The sequence below is a fragment of the Quercus lobata genome, chromosome 2 (assembly GCF_001633185.2).
Source record: "Quercus lobata isolate SW786 chromosome 2, ValleyOak3.0 Primary Assembly, whole genome shotgun sequence".
Classification (NCBI taxonomy): Eukaryota; Viridiplantae; Streptophyta; class Magnoliopsida; order Fagales; family Fagaceae; genus Quercus; species Quercus lobata.
Window position 1 is genome coordinate 93,832,835 of NC_044905.1, and position 25,615 is coordinate 93,858,449.

The 25,615-nt window shown below is 36.1% G+C and overlaps 3 protein-coding genes across 4 annotated transcripts; 1 reads left to right on the forward strand and 2 right to left on the reverse strand.

Moving 5' to 3' along the window:
• The first annotated feature begins 4,472 nt into the window (after positions 1–4,472).
• LOC115977278 (cellulose synthase A catalytic subunit 7 [UDP-forming]) lies at positions 4,473–10,567 on the forward strand. Its single transcript, XM_031099046.1, has 13 exons — positions 4,473–4,635; positions 4,754–4,949; positions 5,179–5,375; positions 5,519–5,618; positions 6,007–6,124; positions 6,322–6,588; positions 7,174–7,519; positions 7,613–7,876; positions 7,982–8,194; positions 8,286–8,496; positions 8,602–8,798; positions 9,090–9,443; positions 9,779–10,567. Exons 1-13 carry the CDS (start codon positions 4,561–4,563, stop codon positions 10,358–10,360), a joined length of 3,120 nt encoding a protein of 1,039 aa, XP_030954906.1. The 5' UTR covers positions 4,473–4,560; the 3' UTR covers positions 10,361–10,567.
• A 101-nt stretch (positions 10,568–10,668) lies between these two features.
• On the reverse strand, positions 10,669–14,513 carry LOC115977279 (pentatricopeptide repeat-containing protein At4g30700). 2 transcript variants are annotated; one of them, XM_031099048.1, is made up of 2 exons: positions 11,944–14,513; positions 10,669–10,932 (listed from the first exon to the last, which is right to left on the reverse strand). In XM_031099048.1, exon 1 carries the CDS (start codon positions 14,337–14,339, stop codon positions 11,970–11,972), a length of 2,370 nt encoding a protein of 789 aa, XP_030954908.1. In that variant the 5' UTR covers positions 14,340–14,513; the 3' UTR covers positions 10,669–10,932; positions 11,944–11,969. The 2 variants fall into 2 exon arrangements, with proteins under 2 accessions (XP_030954908.1, XP_030954907.1); XM_031099047.1 differs by having other exon boundaries at positions 10,669–11,005.
• A 1,064-nt stretch (positions 14,514–15,577) lies between these two features.
• Positions 15,578–24,900, reverse strand: LOC115977282 (AUGMIN subunit 8). The gene is made up of 7 exons (XM_031099050.1): positions 24,710–24,900; positions 21,490–22,924; positions 20,835–20,954; positions 18,402–18,518; positions 18,229–18,318; positions 17,639–17,746; positions 15,578–16,172 (listed from the first exon to the last, which is right to left on the reverse strand). Exons 2-7 carry the CDS (start codon positions 22,786–22,788, stop codon positions 16,107–16,109), a joined length of 1,800 nt encoding a protein of 599 aa, XP_030954910.1. The 5' UTR covers positions 22,789–22,924; positions 24,710–24,900; the 3' UTR covers positions 15,578–16,106.
• Positions 24,901–25,615: the final 715 nt, after the last annotated feature.

Here is a 25,615-nt window from a genome sequence, read left to right on the forward strand (position 1 = left end):
CTTTTTAAGTTTTAATATTTGGATGTCTGGCTATGTGAGGTTAATGACTAATTTTGACTCAAAATTCTAATGGGGGCTAGTTATCAACCTATTATTTTCATGTCTGTACCAGCACTTTGTCTATTCACACGGACAACTAATCTAAAGTAGTATTTTTTGTGATGAGTCTTTCAAAGTCAAGAGTAGGCCAAGTACACAAGAAGTTGTACATCACCCACTGGATATGAACTGTAGAGAATGATCCAAGGGTCTAAGTCTAACCACAAATTAAGTAAGAAAGTTAAGGCAGAATTTGGACACAAGTAAAATACCTTAAATATTCCTATTATGGCACTTCTCTCGATTTTAAGATATAAACAATCTGCAGTGATGTTATATTTTGATAATTATTGTGGGATTGAGTTCGGCTTTCTCCTCCAGAAGTGTAAGTGTAGATTGTTGAGGAGTGAATCGGACACACGTCTTCTAATATTATCCTCTACTACAAAGTATAAGTCCATCAACGTGTTACTTTGTGTTAATAGTATTTTGGTCTTGTATTCTTCTGTCTCTGCTTATTGCTTTTATAGTTCTTTGAAGGTTATAGGTTTTTCATATCAATGAGTTACCATAGTTTTGGTTATGATCTTATTGGGTATTGAGTTGCACCTCTTCCCTGCTTCCCTCTCTCATCCTTCCTGATTTTTTTGTTTTGTTTTCCCTCTGGGGAAAATGGAAGAAGAGAGGAGCATTTGTTAACGGATGTAGTCTAGCCTATGTTCTTCTTTGGATGCCTTGTTTCACTCTGATGGTATTACTGCATATAAGATGCTATGAACAGTTATCAGTTCCGCACTTGGCTACCCAGCGTTTATTGCGGGCACTAGTGGAACTATTTCATATCCCAAGCCATATGGTAGCATCAATTCATCATCAACTTGTTTTGACATGAATGGTAGAATATCAGAACTGACTTGTGTGTTAAATGGATGATCATTCTTTTGAGTAAACGCAGCAATCACTCCCATTCTCTATAGTGCCTATGGGATATGGCATCCTCTCTTGATTGGACTGAATTAGCTTCTTTACCTAATTCCAGGAAAGACATTTTTTTCAACAGGTATATGCCGTTAAAATTCGTCCATTCCAATTCCCTAGAAAATGCAAGGCCAACTCTGTTTGCATGTGCATGTCCTAGGCTCTAAGCTTTAAGTTTATATATGAAGTAATGCACGTATATATGTACGAGTAGGAGAGGCTTGTCTTTCTTAGATAGAGAGACTTTAACTCGCATACCTAACGATGTGACTTGGCTTCATTTCTAAGTTCTTACATCCCAAGCATGGTAGTATCTCACATTCTTCTCGTGTATACACGGTAGGCTCATGAAGTTTTGAAAGCAAGGAACCTATACTATTTTTTAAGTACTTTTCGCTGGCAGATGGTAAAGTGTCAACTATTTAAACGGTGCAATCTGATGGGACCTATGCTAGGTGGAACAAAAATTGGAATTGTAATTCCTGGAAAACGTTTTAATTTCTAAATATTTATATCCAATTACGTTATCCTAAAACAATTAAAATTTGGTTGGCAGTTTAAGGTGTCATAATTAAGGTAGGAAACGACCATTCAAAATCCAATGATCTTCTCGTCAACCATCCCAAAAATAAAAAAATTGAATAAATTTTTACGAGAATGCAATATGTAAATGATTTTAATAAAAATCTGTCACCTGTTAGAGTGTAGAGCATAAGCTTAAGATACAATGATATATCGTAAGGTGTGGGATGTGACCTCAGCAGAATTAACCTCGGTCCAAGGAAGAGTCATTGCTGTTTGAGCGATTGAAATTGTGGTTACACACTGTTTTCAATTGATGTGAAACCAACAAAAATCTCGTTATCTTGAAAACAACTAGAGAAAAATTTTGAAAGAAATTTAATAATTTGTCCTTAGAACATAAAGAATTACAGTAATGATGAGAAATTTAAAATTTATTAGTTTCAATTATTTGGATTTTATGCAGCACTTAGCCCCTCCCCGTGTTGTGGTCAACTAGCTTCTGGGAGTATAGAGTATAGACTGTATAGTCTTTAAATTAAAATAACTGGCTGTCAAAGATGATTAAACTGATCAGCTTGTGGTAACTCAGATTCATATTTGTTTGCAGTTTCAATTAATTACTCATCAGAAGAGAGATTTTTTTTCTTTCTTAATTTATTTTATTTTATTTTATTTTTTTTGTGGAGTTGATATATATATATATATATATATGTGTGTGTGTGTGTGTGTGTGTGTGTGTGTGTTGATAATTCCATAGTTGGGAGGGGGAATTTGAATCTGAGACAATCTTGGTTATAAATATATAATAAAAAGTGTTAGTTAAGTTATATGTTTCTTCGCATTGAAATCAGCTTGAGTCTAGTACTCTTGTGTATTAGATCCGTTGAGATTTGGATATGTATCAAATAATTGTCATGTGTCTACATCTCAATGGATTCAGTGTACATAAGTACTTAACCCAATCTTGGTTGACAGCATTTGAAGTTGTTATTTAAAACCCAACCCTTGCCTGTTGGCTTTTGAAGTTGATATTTAAAATACAATAGTGTAGGATTTCATGGAATGTTTTCTTGAAAGATTTGGAAAACAAAATTTTCTTTATGTTTCTTTGGAGGTCTATTTGGGCCAAGCAACTTGAGATAATTTTGTTCCTTTTTTTTTACCTTCCTTCTTAGGTATACTCAGCACAGATATAGTTTTTATTTTATTTTTGACTACAAAATACTTTATCATTGAATTTTTGAATGTTGACATCCTAATTAATTATATTATTTGTACAAAAAATTTAGCATTCATAACAAAAATTGCAATTTCGGCCATTCAAATTCTCCACTTTTCTTTATTTTTATTTTTATTTTTTGTTAGATGTCTGATGACATTGAGTTACGATAAGGTCGGAGATACCACGTTTTCTATCTCTTTGATAATATATATTATACTGTTATTTTAAATAATTAAAGTCTTCAAACTACTCATGCACCCTCGCTCAATGGAGTTATCCACCCTTGTATCATAGATTCCTTGATTAAATTTCAATCATGTGCTATTGTATTAATTAATAGGCCACATGATTGAATTTAATTATCTTTAAAAAAAATACATATTTTTTTTTGATATTGATCAATACAATTATATAATTGAATTCAATTGAAAAACCTAAAGTACAGTACTTAAAGAAGTGTACCTAGAATTTATTCATATGAACTAGTTTTTGGTCATAAGCAAAAATAATATTTATTTTTAAACTTTAAAGGACTAAAGGAGGAGATGAAAATGAGGAGAGAAAAAAAAATTAGAAAGATGATTAAAAAAATTATTTTCGCTTTGGATTATGAAAGTATTATACTAATAAGTAATAAAGTTCATTTATTGATTTGAAGAGATAATTGTTGATTAAGGATTGTTTTAGAAATATTTGATAATAGAGTTGATTATTCGAAAACTATCCAGAAAATACTATTGTGGGGCCCAACAGTTTATGGACCAGGCCCGTTTACTCGTAGGGAGTCCAGAGGTCCAAGCCGAAGAGGGCTGTGGCCCAAGCCTAATAACGTAAAGCATAGGACAGCCTTGAGGTACTGCCGAGGACCGCTCAGTCTTCGGCAAACCCAAGGTCCCACCAAAGAGAGGGGCAAAAGGGGTATAGGACTAAGTTTGAAAGAAAATCTAAAATATCCGGGGAAAGTTGCCCTTACTGCCATTCAATGCTCTGCACCTGACAGAGCCGCATTCTTTGGCTTTTACAACCACCCCCGACGACTTTGAGTATGGGTTGATGGGACAAGTATCAGTCTTGGAAAGTTTGACCCTACACGTGGACGAGGGACAGCGAACACAGGCCAATATAAAAGGGAAAATTAGTGACCTAGAGAGGGGGCTGGGAAAAAGGGCAAAAAACCAGAGCCTCCTAGCCCACCTCCAGGAAAAAGGTTCCAGGGGTGAAGAAAACTTGACCACGAAAAACCCACCACCAGGTGACCAAGGTCTAGCCTTTCAAACCCACGCTCTACAAATGATATTGTTTGGGCATTTTTACGTGCGAACCCAACACCGTTACGGTTCGTTACGAATCGTGTCCTTACAACTCTTAATTAAGAAACATTAAAAAAAAAAATTAACAGTAAAAAGAAAAGAAATTAATGAGAGTTTTATTTCAAAGTAGAAATTTGTTATTGTTTTTTATTTTTATTTTATTTTTATATATATATTTTTTATTTTTTTAAAAAAGAGAATTTAATATAAACAAAATGAACAACTAAGTGGTCGTTGTAGAAAATTAAAAAAAAGGAAAAAAAGAAAAGAAAAGCCTGGAGGGAAGGCTTGGATGGTAGTTGAAAAATAGAGGAAGCTTAACTTCAAGGCAATGGAGACCCTGCAACCAACAACACATTAGGTGAGAAGGAACATAAGCTCTTATGACCTACCTTCTTCATTCATAAAATAGAAAGGAGCACCCTCACCATCTCACCCTCACCTCTCTCTCATTCTCATTTTTGTCACAGTTCTGCACACCCCATCATGGAAGCCAGTGCCGGTCTAGTCGCCGGGTCTCACAACCGCAATGAGCTTGTTGTCATTCATGGCCATGAAGAGGTACACCATGATACAAGAATAGCCAAACTAAAACCAAGTTACAGTTTGTGTATATGAACTTATGTTAGTATGTCTATGTTAGGCTAATATACATGTTTTTTTTTTGGTTTTGGTGCAGCACAAGCCTTTGAGGAACTTGGATGGCCAGTTCTGTGAGATTTGTGGCGACCAAGTGGGACTAACAGTGGATGGAGATTTGTTTGTGGCCTGTAATGAGTGTGGTTTTCCTGTTTGCCGACCTTGCTATGAGTATGAGAGGAGAGAAGGAAGCCAACTTTGCCCTCAGTGCAAAACCAGATACAAGCGTCTCAAAGGTAATCAATAAAACACAAAAAAACATGCGTGTCTTTGACGGGATAGATCAAGTTACACCTAACCTAGTATAACCTTTATGATATTACACCATTTTATAACTTTTTATTACGATATAGTTTTGAAAACTCTATTATTAAATTAAACATTTTCTTTGTTTTTTGATTCATTAACTCATGATTTACAATGAATGGCAAAGTACACTCATTTTCTTTGGTAAATATTGTGAAGGGAGCCCAAGGGTGGAGGGAGATGAAGATGAAGAGGATGTGGATGATATTGAGCATGAATTCAACATGGATGATGAGAGGAACAAACTTAAATATCAGGCAGAAGCGATGCTTCATGGAAAGATGAGCTATGGAAGAGGCCCTGAAGACGAAGAAAACTCCCAGTTCCCACCAGTTATCTCTGGTAGATCTCGACCGGTAAGGGAATTGAAAAAGCTCATGTTTATAGTTAAACTACTTTATATAAACTACTTCATATATATAAATTTAGATTATTGCTAGCTCTTTAGCATTCAAACAGTTCCTCAAGTAAAACAATATATTTGCATGCGTGCATGCAGGTGAGTGGTGAATTTCCAATATCATCTCATGCTCATGGAGACCAGATGCTATCTTCTTCATTGCATAAAAGGGTGCATCCCTATCCAGTTTCTGAACCAGGTTTGTATAATTATACATAATTTAAAATGAAAATACATTTTTAATAATTAATATGAATTATGAAACTATCCATTTCAAATGAAGATATAATTTTTCACGCAACTCCCTCTATTTAGCATATATTTACAAAATATTGTATAGAGATTTATGTATATACTTTCTTTTAGCAAAACCAATTGGTTTGACTTGCACCACAGTTTCCTATTCAAGTTTCTGTAGTCTAGGCTTCAGAAAAATTTATACTAATAATTATCCTCCATTACAGTATCTGAATTTTACTATCTACAAATTAATAGAAAATATTTTCAATTTTTAAAAATACTAATTCATGTTACACAATTGATGAAATATGGCTCCTTATGATACCTATCGTGCTCGCACAACGCAGGAAGTGCAAGGTGGGATGAAAAGAAAGAGGAAGGTTGGAAGGAGAGGATGGATGACTGGAAATTGCAGCAAGGCAACCTGGGGCCTGAACAGGATGACCAAGACGTTGACTTGGCCATGTGTGTAGTAAAATCTTTCAACTTCATTTAGGACTTTTAATTAATTGCTCGTACAATTCATTGCCAAAGTTTGAAAGATCATTTTTCACTATGGCGTATCCCAACTTAACATTTAATAATATGTTGATCTGTTAAGGGTCTATAGCCGACTTCAAAATTTGGGATTAAGACTCAATTGTTGTTGTTAATCTATGCAGGTTAGATGAAGCTAGGCAACCACTTTCGAGAAAAGTACCAATTGCATCTAGCAAAATCAATCCTTATCGGATGGTGATTGTTGCTCGGCTTGTTATTTTGTGCTTCTTCCTCCGATATAGAGTCATGAACCCAGTGCAGGATGCGTTTGGGCTCTGGTTAACATCTGTTACATGTGAAATTTGGTTTGCAATTTCATGGATCCTTGATCAGTTCCCTAAATGGTTCCCAATTGATCGTGAGACCTATCTTGATCGTCTTTCACTCAGGTACATCAATATATACATGCAACTTGAGCACCGTTTTTCACATTTAGGTATTATGTTTTGGGAATAGTAGGATTAGAAACAATGAATTTGTAGTTAAACATGTTTTGAGTATTCTCTAGAGATAAAAAATTTCACTACTGTCAAGGTAACAAGTTGTTACGTCTGTGCATTTCTCATATCAGTGTCCAAGTATTCTATAAACTGGTAAGCCCTGTTATTGAAGAAAGAGTTGGTGATATTTATTAAAAAGGATAAGGGCAGAAAAAGATGAAAAACGCAAAAGATTATGGAATTTGACAAAGAACTATTGAAGTGTTGGAACAATTGTTAAATACTTAAATGATTAAATTCACTATTCTTATTAGTTTTTTATTTTTGATTTTAGGATAAGTAATAATTTACTATAATATCAAAACATGTACTCAAAGTTGAAAATCGTACCTAACAAAAGCATATCGTTCTTTTGGGCTTAGGAATTAAATTTTACAACTTCAAAGAGCTTCAAGACAAAAATTCGGCAGCCAAATGTCTCTGAGATTTTTTATTCCAAGATTCAATGATGACAATTATAAATTTGTAACGCAGGTATGAGCGGGAGGGCGAACCGAATCAGCTGTGTCCAGTAGATATCTTTGTCAGTACCGTGGATCCCATGAAGGAACCTCCTCTTGTTACAGCAAATACAATTCTTTCGATCTTGGCCATGGACTACCCAGTTGATAAGATCTCATGTTACATTTCTGATGATGGTGCTTCCATGCTCACATTTGAAGCATTGTCTGAAACTGCAGAGTTTGCAAGGAAATGGGTACCTTTCTGTAAGAAATTTGCCATAGAGCCTCGAGCCCCTGAGATGTACTTCAGTGAGAAGATTGATTATCTCAAGGACAAAGTCCAACCTACTTTTGTTAAGGAACGTCGAGCTATGAAGGTTTGTACTAAAACCATTAATGCCATTCATTCTGTAGTACTTAAAATATGTTTAATAAACATGTTTTTATCAATGTTTTTGGTGTTTTGACAGAGAGAATATGAAGAATTCAAAGTTAGAGTAAATGCACTTGTGGCCAAAGCCTTGAAGGTTCCTCCAGAAGGGTGGATTATGCAAGATGGGACGCCATGGCCAGGAAACAATACTAAGGATCACCCTGGTATGATTCAGGTCTTCCTTGGTCACAGTGGAGGCCATGATACTGAAGGAAATGAGCTTCCTCGTCTTGTCTATGTTTCCCGTGAGAAAAGACCGGGTTTTCAACATCACAAGAAAGCTGGTGCCATGAATGCCCTGGTAAAGATTTCCAAGCACTTACTGCCTTCTATTTAATCAAAACGTCACCTTTATAAACTTCATATTTTTATCATACCTTCTATTAATGCTTTTGAGAATTTTCAGGTTCGCGTCTCTGCGGTGCTTACCAATGCTCCTTTCATGCTGAACTTGGATTGTGATCACTACATTAACAACAGCAAAGCTGCACGGGAGGCCATGTGTTTCTTGATGGACCCCCAGGTAGGAAAGAAGGTTTGCTATGTCCAATTCCCTCAAAGATTCGATGGCATTGATAGGAATGATCGTTACGCCAACAGAAACACGGTCTTCTTTGATGTAAGTCACTGAAAAAAGCTCACTGTTAAAATGATATTTATGTCTTAAATAAGAGATAAAATATAATGTTCCTTCTCCTTTGCTAATGCAGATTAACATGAAAGGTCTAGATGGACTTCAAGGTCCTGTATATGTTGGTACAGGATGTGTTTTCAGAAGGCAAGCTTTATATGGCTATAACCCTCCAAAAGGTCCTAAGCGCCCAAAGATGGTAAGCTGTGACTGCTGCCCATGTTTTGGACGCCGCAAGAAGCAAAAACTTGCGAAGCTTGGAGCAACTGAAGAGGGTGTAAACCTACAAGGTTTTAGAGATCTTTACCATGTTAATTATGCTTATAACATGAATTCTGTCCTTTAGTGCACATACAAACCTTTTATTCAACTAACTTCTAATCATATTCAAGCAGGAATGGATGATGACAAGGAGCTAATGATGTCCCAGATGAATTTTGAAAAGAAGTTTGGGCAGTCCGCAATTTTTGTGACTTCAACCTTGATGGAACAGGGTGGTGTGCCTCCTTCCTCAAGTCCAGCTGCCCTGCTTAAAGAAGCCATTCATGTTATTAGTTGTGGATATGAGGACAAAACTGAATGGGGTCTTGAGGTATAATGTCAGCAACTCTATTCTTTGTGCCTAAAGATATGATCAGATTTTCTAAAATATCTCAAGTATCATTTCTTAATTCACAATGGAATGCAACCCATCTTTTGAACTATTCCTGAAAAGAATTTCATTACCTAATCATACAAACATTTGCTTGCCTCAGAATACGTGATAACATGAACTTTTTATTTTCTTATATGAAATCAATGATTATACATTCACATTGCATTTTACAAATGACCTTCCAATATGGAAATTTCAACTGAAAATTTGTCACCTTTTCATGTGCAGCTTGGTTGGATCTACGGATCTATCACAGAGGATATCCTCACAGGTTTCAAAATGCATTGCCGTGGTTGGAGGTCCATATACTGTATGCCACGTAGACCAGCATTTAAGGGTACAGCTCCCATCAACCTGTCAGATAGGCTTAACCAGGTGCTTCGGTGGGCCCTTGGTTCCATTGAGATCTTTTTCAGTCGCCACTGTCCTTGTTGGTATGGCTACAATGATAAGAAGCTCAAGTGGCTAGAGAGATTTGCCTATGCCAACACAACTATCTATCCCTTCACCTCGTTACCTCTCCTCGCCTATTGTACCCTTCCTGCCATCTGCTTGCTCACCGACAAATTCATCATGCCACCGGTAATAATATAGTAATCAATAACCTTTATATGGAAATATAGGAGATGATTAATTAAAACATATTTGACACAACGATAAGGAAATCATTCTATTTAATGGCATTTAAAGTCACAGAACATAAGTCACAGAACATTACATGAATTGCAATAATCTCTTATAAGAGTTGAGTTCCATACACCCTAAGCATGCAATACATACAAAGAAACTAATTCATTCCTAACTAGATGGAAAATTTTGAAGCATGGAAAATCTGAGTTCATGCATCACCCAGAATGCCTTCCAACTGTTTTTGTTTGTCTACTAATAGAACTATTCTTGATTTCATCATGATCCAGATAAGCACTTTTGCAAGTCTCTACTTCATTGCCCTGTTCATTTCAATCTATGCCACGGGTATTCTTGAGCTCAGATGGAGTGGAGTTAGCATTGAAGAATGGTGGAGAAATGAGCAATTCTGGGTCATTGGTGGTATATCAGCACATCTCTTTGCTGTTGTGCAAGGTCTCCTGAAGGTTTTGGCAGGAATTGACACCAACTTCACAGTCACATCCAAGTCAGCAGACGATGAAGACTTTGGAGAGTTATATGCCTTTAAATGGACAACCCTTTTAATCCCTCCAACCACAGTCTTAATCATCAACCTTGTTGGAGTTGTTGCTGGGATCTCAGATGCCATAAACAATGGATACCAATCATGGGGACCTCTATTTGGGAAGCTCTTCTTTGCCTTCTGGGTGATTGTCCATCTCTACCCATTCCTTAAAGGTCTGATGGGGAGGCAGAACCGGACACCAACAATCGTTGTCATATGGTCAATCCTTTTGGCTTCTATCTTCTCCTTGCTTTGGGTCCGAATTGATCCATTTGTGTTAAAAACCAAGGGACCTGACACTAAGAATTGTGGAATTAATTGCTAGAGTATGTGTTTTCCCTCTTGTCCTCTTTGCTCTCCGCATCTATGGAAGATACATATACATTCTTGTTATCATGAGGTGTAAGAACCAACAAAGGGGAAATGCACAAGAATGAATAAAGAAAGAGTGAAATTTTGTGTGTAGCAAATGCAATGTAAACAGTTTTGTAATTGAATTGAAACAAATGTTGCTTATGGTTCTTTTGATCTACCTGCTGAATCATTTGCACATCAATACACAGTTTATGCACCTGAAACTTATCTCATGAAACCAAACACAAGTACAGAAACAGGAAAATTATAATAGTTGCAGTCAATAAGGCTAAGAGAAAGAACAAAAAAAGAAAAGAAAAGAAAGAGCAGATAAATATGGCGAAGAATAGAAAAAAGGATAGAAAGAGTAACATGCTAAAACCTTCCCAGCTCATTTTCAAGGAAAAAGTTTTTAGAAATTCATCATGTCAAATTGAGTGAAGTTTAAAGTGACATGTACCACCTATAATTTGCTTTCTTTGCTTCCCAAAGAACAAACTGTTCCATCTTCATTTCCCTCAGATGCAATGCTAACCTCCTTCACTATTATCAACAAAAATGTCCAAAAAGGATATCATAATCTGCCCAATGATTTCTGATGACTCTTGTTCTAAATCTATTTATTAAAAAAAAAAAAAAAAAACTGTCTGGTTAGAAAAGAAAAGAACGATAGAAGATTTACTAGGTCACCATCTAAGGGAAAAGTAAAGAAGATTAAGGGCAACAGACAATGTTCCTATGTCCTTGAGAAAATACAACATGCAAATCTAAAGAATACTTTGCACAATGGTTTGACATGTGTTTTACCATCTAATCTGGCCAATGCCTTTGTGCAAGATATTAAGAGGATTTAACCTATTTCAATTTGAAAGGTTAAAAAAGAGAATGTAGCTTAAGATTCATATTGAACAGTTAGCAGAATCCAAATATAAGGATTAAAAAAAAGAAGAAGCTGAAAAGACCTTGCCGAGTATGTCCAAATTTGAAAGATAGTTGAACATAAAGAGAAGATGAGAAAGGAAAAATTAAAGAGATTAACAAGTTTTGGTCACTGAGACCTATGTCCACAACATCAAAAGCCAAAGGGGTGCATCTTTCATTCACTTGATTGATAATACATTACAATGGAACCTTATATTTCTAATGAGATTTATAGAATTTGAAAATAAGTCAACTATCAATTTATTACTTTGATTGATTGCTCCAATCCCATGATTTACTCCAAGCAATCAATTCCTTGATTTCTTCTTCAAGATGTGAAAAGTGAATGACGCTTTCTAACAGAGTATAATTAAGTCAAAGAGTTGGCCTGAGTAACATTGGACTTCATTATGTTTTGCTGTAAGACAATTACACAGACGTATAACTTATATGCTTTTGAGTATCCTAGATAACAAATGGGTGTGAAATGCCATGCATGATGCAGCTTAGTACGGTGGGTCCAGTTTCATTTTTTGAAAGAGTATGAAACTCTTCCACACACACACACACACACACACAAAAACAAAAGATTATGAAACTGGACAGTTAGATGCTTGTTCTACACCTACATACCTTGGCTGGTGTAGAAAACAAAAAATTCACCAATAGTCTCCACAAGAACAGACACCATCCTTAAAATGATGAAATCTATTAGCATCTCTAACCACAATAACTCTCTCTGTAATCTTGGATATAAATTTAGTTGCATTATGGCAATCTAAACAAACCCTGAGATTCTTAATGATTCGGATTTCAGTTCCAGGTTCAGTAGCAATGAGGCCAAAACAAATGGCCAACTTCTCACTGTGAACCTTGACCATTAGCTCCTTCTCTTCCTCCTCTACGTCATGCAAAGCAGTGACAGTCTCTGATTGAAATCCAGCCTCCCTCATCTTTCCAGTCAACTTCTCTAGCATTTTGTAGATTGCTGTTGCTTGAGGATGGGACCAATCACCAGATGTAAAGACATGTGGCGTCTCACCAACCTCAATTAGAGTGCACCCAGGAGTCTTTGACAGCTTTCTTTTCTTGACAACTTGTCGTACTGAAGCAGCCTTAAGAAAATTCCTATCAGCTGAGTAAATATTTGAGAGTAAGACATGGTATCCAACATTTTCTGGGTCCAGTTCAAATAGCCTTTCAGAAGCCACACGGGCCAGGTTTGTGTCTTTGTGAATCATGCAAGCACCAAGTAATGCACCCCATACAGCAGGACCTGGCTCACCTGGCATTTTCTCTATAAATTTCAAGGCCTCATTTAGTTTTCCTGCTCGGCCAAGGATGTCAACCATGCAGGCATAATGCTCAGGTAATGGCTGAAACCCATAATCATGGACCATAGAATGGAAAATTTCATTTCCTTTCCTCACCAAACCAGCATGACTACAAGCATACAAGACAGAAAGAAAAGTAACGTTGGATGGCGGAAGCCCAGAATGCAACATCTCATTAAAAAGCTTTAGTGCTTCATTCCCATGTCCATGGAGGCCATAAGCCGAAATCATGGCATTCCAAGTGACTACATTTTTATCCGTCATCAAGTCAAATAATTGCCGAGCCTCCACAATACTCCCACACTTTGCATACATGTCAATTAGAGCAGTTGAGACATATATATTAGACTCAAGATTCTCACTCTTAATCAAGCCATGAACCCATTTTCCAAGACTTAAAGCCCCAAGCTGAGCACAAGCCGAAAGAATACTTGTAATTGTGACAGGATTTGGATGGACTTCAAACATCATTTCCCGGAAAAGAGAAATTGCCATCTCTGTAAACCCATTTTGAGTATAACCAGATATCATAGCATTCCAAGATGCCAAACTTTTCTCTGGAGTTTCATCAAAAAGCAGCCGTGCTGATTCAATTTCATTTAGTCTACTATAAACTGTAGTTAATGCAGTTGAAACAGAAGCATGTGAAACACCACCACATTTCACACAGAAACCATGAATACAGCAAGAGAGCTGCAGATGCCCGAATGGCGAAAAGACAGGAATCAACCCTACCAATGTGCTTGAATTGACTTTCTGCCCAGAAGCAAGCAGTTCACCAAATAGCCTCACTGAAGACTCGGTCTCACCATTGCAAGTATACCCAGAAATCATTGCATTACAAGCTATCAAATCCGGCCGATCAATCTGCCTAAACAACCATCTTGCCGTGTTAATCTCCCCACATTTTGAATACAAAGAAACCAAACCCGTTGTTACATACTCATCACAATCATATCCAAGTTTCAAAGCCAAGCACTGAATCCCCATTCCCACTCCCAAATCCTGCAACTCTGCTGCAGCCGGAAGCACAGTTGCCAAAGTTGTAGAATCAAACTTCACCCCACCTTTAACCATATCCTGAAAAACCTCTATAGAATCACCAAAACAACAGTTCCTCACCAACCCGGAAACCATGGTATTCCACAAAACCGTGTCTCTCTCAGGCATTAAATCAAACACCTTCCTCGCCATCTCAATACGTGAAAACTTGAAGTAAAAATCAACCACCGCAGACCCAACAAACAAACTGAATCCAAACCCATCGACAACCGCATTAGCGTGCAACAAAAGACCAAACTTTTCCGACTCAAAACCCGAGGCTGCCGATATAGCAAATGCGTAAGTGAAGTTATCAGGCTTAAGATTAGTCCTTGTTCTCAAATGGGTGTAGAGTGAAACAGCAGAGGAAGGTGAGTGATTGGTGGAGAACCCTTTGATGAGGACATTGAAGAGGAAAAGGTCAGGTTTTTGGGTAGAGAGGAAGAGTAGACGTGCATGGTGAATGGCTTTGAAGTCAGAGAGTTTGTGAGTGAGTTTTGTGAGGGTGGAGAGGTCGTGGTGAAGGCCATGGAGGATGATTTGGGCGTGGGTTTGGTAGAGTTGGGAGAGAGTTGTGGCCTTGTTCAAGAGGTCTAGGAAGAAGTTGCGGCCTCTTGGTGTGTAACAAGCTGTGCCTATGTTTGTACAAATCATTATCTACTTGTGGGCTCTGCTAAACGTTTGATAGTTTTTGAGTTGTGATGGTTTTGGTCTTTTTTTGTTTCTTCATATATTAATGGAAGTGTGTCTACAAAATTGGGCGGGAAACTCACCCTTTCTCTTGTTTTTGTTTGTTCCTTTTCTTTTCTTCAAAGAGAGAAACTTACATTTATTAAACCCAGAATAAGATTACAATAAACATGAGGTTCCAAGGCATTATTCATTTCACCTGCCCTGGTATGTGTCTTTTTTTTTTTTTTTTTTTTTTTTCGGGTGGGTGATAGTTATACATAGTGAATTACATTTATTAAACCCAGAATAAGATTACAATTTCCAAGGCATTATTCATTTCACCTGCCCTGGTATGTGTGTTTTTTTTTTTTTTTTTTTTTTTTTTTTCGGGTGGGTGATAGTTATACATAGTAAATACGAGACAAAGCTGAAATTGTGTCTTGAAAACTCATTTCAGACTTCAGAATTGTGAAATCTATTTCACAAATGAAGTGTGTATGATAATGTATAATTCAGCGTGTACAACAATAATTAGTAATTTGGTTAGGATAAAGGTGGCAAGAAAAAGAAAAAAAGTATTAAATATATCTATTTGTTTATACCAAAGAGGCTAATTTTGCTGTCCAAAATATTGCAAGATGGACCATTTTGTGTAATGGTGTGGGAACGAGTCCCATCTAAAGATAACTGGAAAATAAAGAAATAGGGCATGGTCATCTAAAGATATCTAGAAAATAGAAGAAAGAGGCCATGATTCATTTATGACTTCAATATAATATGGCTTTGGCTACGATAGTGATATCCTCGTATGAGGAAATTTTTATTTTATATTGCACAGACATACACCATCCCACTCAAGAAGGGGTAAATCTTATAAATGTGAGATCCACCTTTAAGTGAGTTGGGTGTTATATATATATATATATATCCCCATATGATAGTTCAAATCTCTCCTCCCTATTTGTAATAATTGAATTATATATATATAATTTCCTCTATTTTTCATGGGGAGATCCTAAGAATTACCACTTCTTAGCTTAAAAAGATTAGGTAATTAGCAAGGGTGAATTTGAAATTTCCAGTTGTAGCCCATTGAGGTCTGATATGATACTTGAGCTCTGCTTATGAAAATCATACAAGGTTAGGACCGATTCAACTATTATCTACTTCATTATTCTTAAGAGATAATCCTGGAAAACCCCCAATTACAAAAAGCTTAAGAATCAGAAACCACATTTCTTTTCTATTCCATCATGATACCCATTTTGCAGTTCATGAATACTGAGATAGTGAGATATGCAACTATCTGTTGTTAATGTTGTACATGATGGTAGAGAACACTAATCTATATCTGAAATATGTAAACCGGTATAAATGAATACACAAGAAAATATGTGCTTCTACAACAAATTCTTTTCTACTTTTCCCCCTATAACTTCTAACAGTGAATTTCCCTCTCTTTTGCTTCCTCTGCATTCTCTTTCATTTTCATGATACAAAAATTACAAGTGGAAGGATGGAACCAATAGCTCTTTTGTCGAGGAAAGAAGAAAAATAAAAGAGATAAAACATGATAAAATTCTCACCAAAGATTAATATAAGAGAAAAAAAAAAAAAAAACTAAAAAATCAATTTACATTCACAATAAACCGAGCAGACAATTTGTATCTGCTGAAGTGACAATGCGGTGAGTTGTGTTAGCTTAGCAGCGGGTCTGGGTCATGGAGTTGTCCTGATTGCCAAGATTGGCTATTCACCCTTCTCCAAAGCTTGTTTCCTTTGTATGAGATGTGTCCTAAGGCTGTGTTCCTCTACCTGCTTCAAGCTAAAAGTATTCAGAAATTGTCCAGTACAAGCATTATTGAGAAACGAGTACATGTATTTAAACAAACAGTAATATTTCAAGCTACAAATTATATTACCATCCAGAGGGCATGCAGAAAGATATTTTCAGAGAGTTACGCCAAGAAATCAAAGAAGACTATCTATGCCAGTCAATTTAAAAGAATGCACTCAAACTTGTTCACATTTATGAGACTTCAATTGAGACATGACAATATTTTACTGGGCAAATCACAAGGAGATGATAATGAGTCTCCCTTATCAACTACCATAATACATAACAGATTCGCAGGAATTTCTTATACCATTTTTTTATTGGTAATTACACAGGCATCCAATAAGTTTGGAACCCACAACTTTAACCTCCATCCATTTTTATCGAAGGAATTGCAATTTGAGCTAAAGCTCATTGCCGGGATTCCTCAAGACAACTAATAAACTAAGATATGTGTTATGCACTTTATAAAATCAGCGTCAAACAGACTTTGGATCACACAGACCTGACCCAACACTTCCAAGAGGCATGTTCAAACATTTTGAATCACCTCATTAGACATGATATGGACAAAACTCTATTCTATGCCTGTGCTTGCCTGTTGTTAGTCTCTTTTCCTTTATTTATTAAAAACAAAAATTGAATAGGGAGAGGAATTTGCCCAGGGGGTTTACGTATCAATCAAGTAACTTAATGACTTTTTTTTGATAAGTAGAAAAAAAGTTGCATGTTACTTAGAACATGAATTCATTACGTCCAGATTACTTTCAAATGTGCGCTCAGTCCAGCACCACGATGCAATTAGTTGACAATTTGACATACAATCCTTGGCCTAGGTTAAGGTGGTACAGAGGTTAGGTGGAATTGATTTTGGTCTTCAGATTAGAATATTGTTCATCTTTGAAGTGGAGGAAAAGGCTGTACATCCCTCCCCTCCCCCCAACCACCCCAAAGATGTAAAGATTTTGACTTTCACAAATGAAAAGCAACCAAAAACAAAAAGGGAGGTAAAATGAAATAAGGGATTAATGAGAACAAAACTCTACTCACTTGTGAGAAGGAAAAATATGTCATAAGCAAGATATCATTCCCATAATCCCCAAAGAAATTAAAAGTCTGGTTTTAAATAATTATTTTTAATGTAAAACTGACTCGAGTGTGACTTCAAAATGAGATCTTACAATACCACATATTTATTTATTTTTTTTTTATTGAAATTTTAATGTGATATGAGGTTTCAATTTTTTTTTTTTTTTTGATAATTCGATATGAGGTTTCAATTTTAAACAACCTTGACGCACAAAATTACTAATGCAACTAAACAGTAGTTGCAATAATTTCCTACTTACATTTGGTTCACTAACAAGATACTATGTCCTTAAAGAAGAAAACTTGCATTTTTGTTAGTAAATTCAAGTTCTGCCATTGTGTATTACTGTCTCACCTGCATAGCCGTTGTGGAAGCCAAGAGCGCTTCACATTCGTCAAGCATGGCTTTCTCCTGTGCTGCTACGACTGCAAGTTCGGAAACCAGACTAGTCATACCCTCCACCTAAGGCACAAGAATATACAAGTAGTGTTCAGCATCAAGAATTAAGCAATAGATGAGCAAATGGTTATCAGCAAACACGTCTTAATGTTATAGACTTATAGTCAGGACTTTTGTGTAAACACTGATGCCAATTAGATTTGGCTCAAGTGGTCAAAGGATGGGGTGCTGTTGGCATAAGTCTCATGTTTAAATCTTACTTAAAAAGGGAGGGAAAAAATGAATCTGGAATAGCAAGACCCAAAACGCAGACTGGTAATAAAAAAGCTTAAATGGAAGTAGATGAATGTGCTTTCATAGTGATAATTTACAAAAAAACTTCAGAGTGCTGAATTATGGAGTGAGAACTGCATGTCCCACACCATATAGGACAAACAAGTACTTGATTGAAAAGATATTGAGTGATGAATACAAGCAGAGAAAAGCTAAATTTCATCATGCATTACAGTATATGTGAAATAAAGCCTCATCAAGACAAATCTCACCCCTGAGAGCAAAGAGCATATAGAGGATCCCATAGCCTGCATCACATCAACAGCCGAGCAAATAGCAGCCTTTAAAGATTCAATATCTGCCTGCAAAAGTAAAAATTCAAAAATGAGGCAAAAAATTCTCTTTCCAGAAATCAAATCCAATGACTATTTACAACCTAACATACCCGGGCTCCTGCAGTTACCGGAAGACGAATAGTGCTTGCCTCTAAATCTTCCACAGCCCCAGATAAAGACTCAATATGATCTCTTTCAAGTAAAGCCCAATCATCAAAATAGACCATCTGAATCAATCATTGTACATATAAGCACATATAAAGGGCATCACTTAATGACTGAAACTAACAAAATAGATAAGTAAAAAACTGCATTCAGACATATATAGGATATGAACATAAAGACACAAGTTCAACTAAAAAGCTTCCAAACTAAGAAATCTATGCCCGGAAATCATGTTTGTTTTACATGAAAAATTTTCTTAGGACAATGGTGAGATATCTGTAGCTGGGCTAAACATGACTAAGATACAGTACCGAAATAATTTTGTCGGTGATGCAGGAAGCACAAGAAACAGTTTAATTTAATTTAGTTTTATTTCTTTTTGAACAAAAATTGTATTTTTATTTTAGGTCCTAGTATTTAATTGGGTTAATTAGTATTTTTATATATATATTTAAAGTATAGGGTATTTTTGTTAGTATTCCTATATAAGCTAAGTGTTGTACTCCAAACAGAGGGAGAAGATTTTGATGAATACCAGCCAACCCTAGGTGCGAATTCCTAGTGGGTTTTTCATCACTTGATGCTAACTCCAAGCAAGTCTAGGTGCTGACTCATAGGTTCTATGTTTTATTTTCCTGTTGTTTAATTCTTGTTGTAGAGTTCTGGCTTATCCTAGCCAGTTGGGATTTGGCATCATCCCAACTTCCTCCGCTTCTTGAACAACTGGGCTGCTGTACTAGTTCAGTGTTTCTGGATAAGAAAGACCAGCTCCGTACTCTCTAAATCTTTCACATTTGCAAGGAAAAACCTAGTTTCATCAAAGGCATCCCACATGCATTGTGTACTAACTAGATGATAATTTAAGAAGAATTTTTAGGAAAGGATTTTTTGTTAACCAAAAAAAAAAAAAAACATATTTCTCCAAGAGTGCACAATGCACTTTAAAAACGTCATATTCAAAGCTGTATTTTGACACAGATGAAAGTTTCCAACACAATTTGGCATTCCATATCAACCCCAGAGAAAACATTCCATATCCTAATAGTTACTACTAAACTCTTTTATTTATTCAAGAACTCTCATAGGCATAGTCCTAATTCAAGGACTGATGAATTAAAAGAAACATTTACTTCCATATACTTAATAAGAATAGATCCTAACTCCTCAGTACTATTAGGCCTGTTCTGATACCAACATAAAATAAAATTTTTTGGGCGGCATAAAATAGATTTGTTACATTAAACACAATATCATTATGGTATCTGGTTTAATCTTACATCCTGAATTCTTTATGAGAGAAATTAGCATCATTTGGTGAAAAAGGTTCTTTTAGAATCAATTTCAAACCATTTGCTAGAGGTTGAAACAATCCGAACAATCCCACTACATTAGGGCCCTTTCAATGTTGCCCAAAAGCCATTACTTTACATTCAGCTAGCACTAAAAAGGCTACTCACTTGTAGGGGTGGTAGAATTATCCCAATTAATTCAGCTGTCCTTATAGAATCTTTATTTTAAAAAAAGGGTTTGAAAAAAACTAGTGTCCTTTGACAAATAGCCACTCTTCCACTTACACTTGATGCGACCTGAAATGTCCTGAATGAAGTAAGGCCTTCAAGCATAATAGCGAGGTAGATTATAAGCAGCATCCCTTAACAAACTGCCACTAGTCCAATCTTAATCTTCCTAAGTGTTTTAAATGTAGTAAGGCTTTCCACACGATGGTGGTAGATAGCGGTGTCCCTAGAAAAACTGCCACTTAGTCCAGTCTTAATCTTCCTGAATGTCTTGAATGTGGTAACTGTTTCTATGTTCATTGATATGTCACAATAGCCTGGGCCTAAAGCTGATTTGGAACCAGACCCCAAGCTGATCAGGTATTTAATCTTGTATGTTCAAACAAGTGGCAAGCAAGATTTAATCCAACCCAACCAGAATTAGATAGAACCTGGAAAAGGTTGACTGTGTGGTCAGCAGAAGGTTAAGCCTTCTTTTCTTCTGATTGAACCAAATTTTGGTCTAGCTCCAATTCAAGAGATCTGTACTTACAGGATGAATCTTAGGACTTTTTATTTGCTATGATATGAGCCTTGACACATAAATTCATTTAGATAGTCTATTGGATCTGACTCTCCTTTTTTCACCATGATCATGACATCTGCATAGCATCTTAATATATCCAATCTCAAAAAGATGGCTGGAACTTGGGTTTGAGCTCAGGTCTCCTTATATAAAAGAGAGCAGGCTATGCCACTAAGAAACAAGTCTCTAGGCAACATTAATTTTAACTTTAACTAAAACATATAAAATACTTATCAAAAAACAAATTGAAAACAAAATAATAAAATTGTACAGAGCAAGAGGCAGTGAGGCATTACTTGATTATTCAAAATTGAGTTCAGCTTAAGCTCTAGTGTCAGCTGTTGAAGATTGATCCTCTTCCTGATTACCGAATCCCACAGATCCAGTGTAGCATTCCAAACGTTAAATAAAGTTCTCTGCACCAACAAAAAGATAATAGATAAAATTTAAAATACAATGTAAAAGAAAATTTCTAGTCTAACACTAACATCACTGCTTAACAAGTGAAGACAAGTATGGTAATACACACTGAATATTTAAACCACAGAACACGAAATATTAACTTCACTGCCTGATAAGTAGCACATATTTGATAAAACAACCAAAAAGCATTTTAGTCTTCCTTACAAGACTCATCCACTTAACTTATAACAATAATTCAGTTTGTCTTTTATTTTCCAAACTTCAATACCACTACTGTGCATAACATACAACTATACTCAAGAAAATTAATGGTTATGGACTGCAAGTCAATGACTAGACAATCTGAAGTAAATGGGCATGTGCATTTGCGATTATGCACAAGTGCACCTGTGTTGAATTAGCTTCACTGAACATAAATATGATACTATAAAACTGGATAAGATATTAATATAGGGATAAACATATGGCAAAATTAGAATGCCAACATTATCAAAAAGTTTGCTAATTCCACCGAGATCAAAGTTGTACCTCTGCTGTTACTTTCTGAATGTAAAGTACAGCCTCTGCCCGGGCATTTGCAAAGCGCCACTGCAAAAATCTATTGTATAGCAGCCGCAGATGATGAGCATCTTCTATGTAGCTTGCACCCTTTTTTCCTTTCTTAACATCTGCAATGAAACTAAGTACAGAAGTTGTACTGTTGGATTGAGCGAAGGAATGGGATGGCCGAACCCGAGATGGACTAACCCCTCGAGGAGGAGGAGTTGAAGGTCTCATCCGAGAAGGACTAACACCTCTACTAGAAGCGGATGACAATGCTAAGGTCTTACTAGGTGATGATAGCCGTGACCCAGGAGAAGGTAAAGACTGAGATCTAGATGGAGGTATTATTAACGGTGTTCTACTTGTAGAAACAAACTTGCGAGTACCAAGTACCTGTACTGGATTATCGTCAATTGAATTATCCACATTTCCTACTCTACCACTTACATCAAGTGATAATTGCCTTTCAGCATCACTAGAAGACTTCTGTAATGGTTTACCCATTGCATCAGATACAGGCATTCTCCTCAAGGAAGGAACTGGACTACTAAAAGCCCTGACCATCCTGTCACTGAGATCAATACTTTTAGTCAATGCATTCCCAGCCGGTCTACTTGGCCATCGATGCTGATCTATCAGTCGAGTATTTAAACCATCAACTGGTCTAGAGTTCTCTGACTGATCAGGTGCATTCTTTCCTTTAAGAGGACTCCTCTTCCTCTCTGGAGTAGGCTTTCGTGGAAGGGTAGGTGTTTCAACCTGCTTATGTGCCACATTTGATGATGGCCGCAAAGTGCGGTCTGAAGGAGCATTAGGAACCGGTTTTTCCTTCTTACTGATAGGAATTGATATGGTATCAGATTGAAATGAAACACTCAAACTACGCATTGTGGAAGGCCATAAACTCTCCAGAGATCGACCATTTCCTATCTTTCTGGATGACAATTGTATTTCTACAGCTGAATCATGGACTGGTGTGGACGGCCTTGATGTAGATGGTGGGGAAGGGGGTGTTGAGGGCCGCTTCCTCTCTACAGATTGGGATCTCTTTGGTACCAATTTGGGGGTTGTAGGGGATGCAGACAATGATCTTGTGAGGCTTGGAGAAGGGCAACGCCGGGCACTCGCTGCCGGAGAAGGTGACTTGTACCTAGAACTAACTTCCCTTGTCCGAGGACGGCGGCTGGTGACTCCATTATTCTTTTCAGCCGGAACCAACGGTGGTCTTGGGGTCTCCACTGACTTATGCTTCCGCAATACTTGCTCTGATTCATATACATCCATCCAAACTATCCAAATTAGACCACATTGACACAATTTTTCACATAACTAAACCACATTTGACAGCCTTGGTGCATTCATGTACCCCAGGAATAACAGCTACTGCTCAAAAAGAAAGATCCTTTTCTCTGTAATAAATCTGCCACAAATGCAAAACCAAAAGTAAGCCAGACACTAAAGCAAAGAATAACAACCCATCAAAAGATAAAGAAGCTTGAAAAGAATACATCTTTACAGCGACCCAGATCTGACTGAGAATGAATTATAGAATCAATACTAATAGGCGCATTTGGGTCTTGTTTTTTCATCAATATAAGCCCAAATCCAAGCAGATCAAGGCATGACAAAGCGGTTAGAGAGTAAGAAAACAACATCAGGCACAAATGGGGTGTCACAGAAATTTGCGGACAGTGCCACAACGTGAACTAAACGGTTATCATTAGAATGGGGGAGGGGTCCCCCTTGGAAATTGAGGAGACTAGGAGTGTGGGACTGGGGTGGTGAAGGAGGGTGTAGGATAAGAGAAGAGAGTGGTGCGCAGGATAAGGAAATGGGTGAGTGTAATGTGTATTTGTGTGTGTGAAAGACCCAAAATTTATTATAGTTTTTCCCTTTTGTCTCTCTCACGAGAGTGCCATGGTCGGCTGGGCTGGAAATTGGCTTTTTTTTCACTCACAAACAACAGTTACAACACAACACAACCCCACTCTACTTTCCTATTCCTTCGTTCTCTCCCAACCCAACTCCTTTTCATGAAAATGAATTCAAGGAAAATGATTTCCACCCCAAAAAAAAAAAAATTAAATACAAAACATTCTGAAAAGAAACATCAAACACAACAACAATCTGGGAATCAACTGTAACTCTCATAGATGAATTACTACGTTACACAATTACTTTACTATAAAACTGGTAATGGGGTCCTTAAAAAAAACTACCTTTTTTCACAAGTAATAAAATAATGAAAGAAAAATCCGTGAATAATGTATTTTGTTTGTATATGAAATGAATATTAAAGTTTCTTTGATTACTAGTACAAATTAAAGAACTTGCAGGTGCTAATATTCTTAGGGAAATGGAGGGCCACGTGGGATGGGAGATCATTGTCTAATCCCCATGAAAATGTAGTAATTTACTACATTTGAAACAATAAATAAAGACCCAGAATTGCTTAGCAAATTAAGGAAAAAAATAATTAAACCAACAAAAGACTAACAACATTAAAAAAATATACAATTAATAAGAGACATCATTAAAAACAAAAGTTATCATTTTGACCATTTGAGATTGATTAGGAACAGAAATCGATGAAACCCAAAGTAAAAGGTTTTTTTCAGCAGCAGTGTCTGCTTTGTTGACAGACTCTTTTGTCTCTGCTATTGAAGACATGCTCAGTGTTCTACTGCTTATTATGTAATCTTTCTCTCTCTCTCTAGAGAGAGAGAGAGAGAAAGAGTTCATTGATATCTCTTTGATGAGTTTCAGATATTTTCCTAAAATAGGCAAACAGAATTAATTTAATAAATTCATATTAACAAATCGAATCAAAATTTTCAATTTTGTCAATGAAAATAGCAGTTTTTCTTAAATTAATGCAAAATAAGTTCCCCAAAAAAAAAAAAAATTTTTGAAATAACACCGACAAATTCAAATCTTTGATTTTAGGTTCATTGATCATCGTTTAAATTCACAATCTTCATCGAAAGAATAGCAAACTCCAAAATCGAAGAACAAAAAAAAAAAAAAAAAAAAACAACAATTCAAATTCCATTAAAGAAAAAAAAACTATTACTCGTCTTTAACAAATTTTCTTCCAATCGGAAAAAGAAAAAGAACCTCGGAAACTGAAACTTGGAAACGCTTTTACTCATCCAAAAATAGAAACAAAAACCCTAAAAAAAAAATTAAAATTAATTTAAATTACCGTGAATTACTTCGATCTCTTAGCAATTTCAGATCGAAACGACGCGCTGAGAAATCGAAGGGATCACCGGAGGCGGCGGCGGCGGAGTAAGAATCGGCTGGGCGGCGATGGGAGAGTAAAATTTCCGGCGGAGAAATATGTATTTATAAATTTGTTTGTGAAGCAGAGAGAGAGAGGAAGGGTTTTTAGGCAATAGAATTTAGAAAGAGAAATATATATATAAAAATATAAATAAATAAAAAGTAGTTAATAAGAAATAAATATTAATAAAAAAAAAAAAAAAAAAAAAAAAAACGGTTTGATTCAGTTGGGACTTTGGGAGGGAAGTGAGTCAAAAGGGAGAAGGGACCATGCCTGTTATTTTCGCGCCACCTACTTTTGTTAACGCAAACTTGTGCACTCATTTTAATTAAAAACAAAAAAAACAAAAAAACAAAAACAAAAAAAGCACTCATTATTATTTACTATTTATATTCCTTTGAAAAAAAAAAATTTAAATTCTTGAGACATTTTTCACGCATCCATTTTAAGAAATGTTAGTGTTACAAAATAATTCACAATTTTTACTACAATTTGTCATGTAGAGTTTTTCGCTTTATTTTTGTGAATTATTTTGTAACACTAGAATTTCTCATCTATTTTTTCATGTAAAGTCTTTTTGACATTTATATTCATGTTTTAAATTAGGATGTTACAATTCATCCTCTTTTATATTGTATACATGATAAATCAAATCAAGGCATCAATTAATATTGTGTAAAATAGTTGGTGTAAAGTGGGTGTAAGAGAATATTTTCTTTATTTCTTTTACTCTCTTTGATTCCAACTTCTTACTAGTGTTATAATTTTTATTTATTATTATTTTTAACTAATCAAGGTTATTTTAATGTTGTTGATGTTGATGTT

What these genes read in the sequence shown, in the direction of transcription:
- LOC115977278 (XM_031099046.1), top strand. Translation starts at nt 4,561, where the DNA reads ATGGAAGCCAGTGCCGGTCTAGTCGCCGGGTCTCACAACCGCAATGAG. An exon ending in TCTCTGGTAGATCTCGACCG is followed by an intron (nt 5,376 to 5,518) that starts GTAAGGGAATTG and finishes GCGTGCATGCAG; the next exon opens with GTGAGTGGTGAATTTCCAAT. An exon ending in ACAAATTCATCATGCCACCG is followed by an intron (nt 9,444 to 9,778) that starts GTAATAATATAG and finishes ATCATGATCCAG; the next exon opens with ATAAGCACTTTTGCAAGTCT.
- LOC115977279 (XM_031099048.1), bottom strand. Translation starts at nt 14,339, where the DNA reads ATGATTTGTACAAACATAGGCACAGCTTGTTACACACCAAGAGGCCGC.
- LOC115977282 (XM_031099050.1), bottom strand. Translation starts at nt 22,788, where the DNA reads ATGGATGTATATGAATCAGAGCAAGTATTGCGGAAGCATAAGTCAGTG. An exon ending in CGGTAACTGCAGGAGCCCGG is followed by an intron (nt 18,319 to 18,401) that starts GTATGTTAGGTT and finishes TTACTTTTGCAG; the next exon opens with GCAGATATTGAATCTTTAAA. An exon ending in TATGCTCTTTGCTCTCAGGG is followed by an intron (nt 17,747 to 18,228) that starts GTGAGATTTGTC and finishes CTTGTGCCTTAG; the next exon opens with GTGGAGGGTATGACTAGTCT.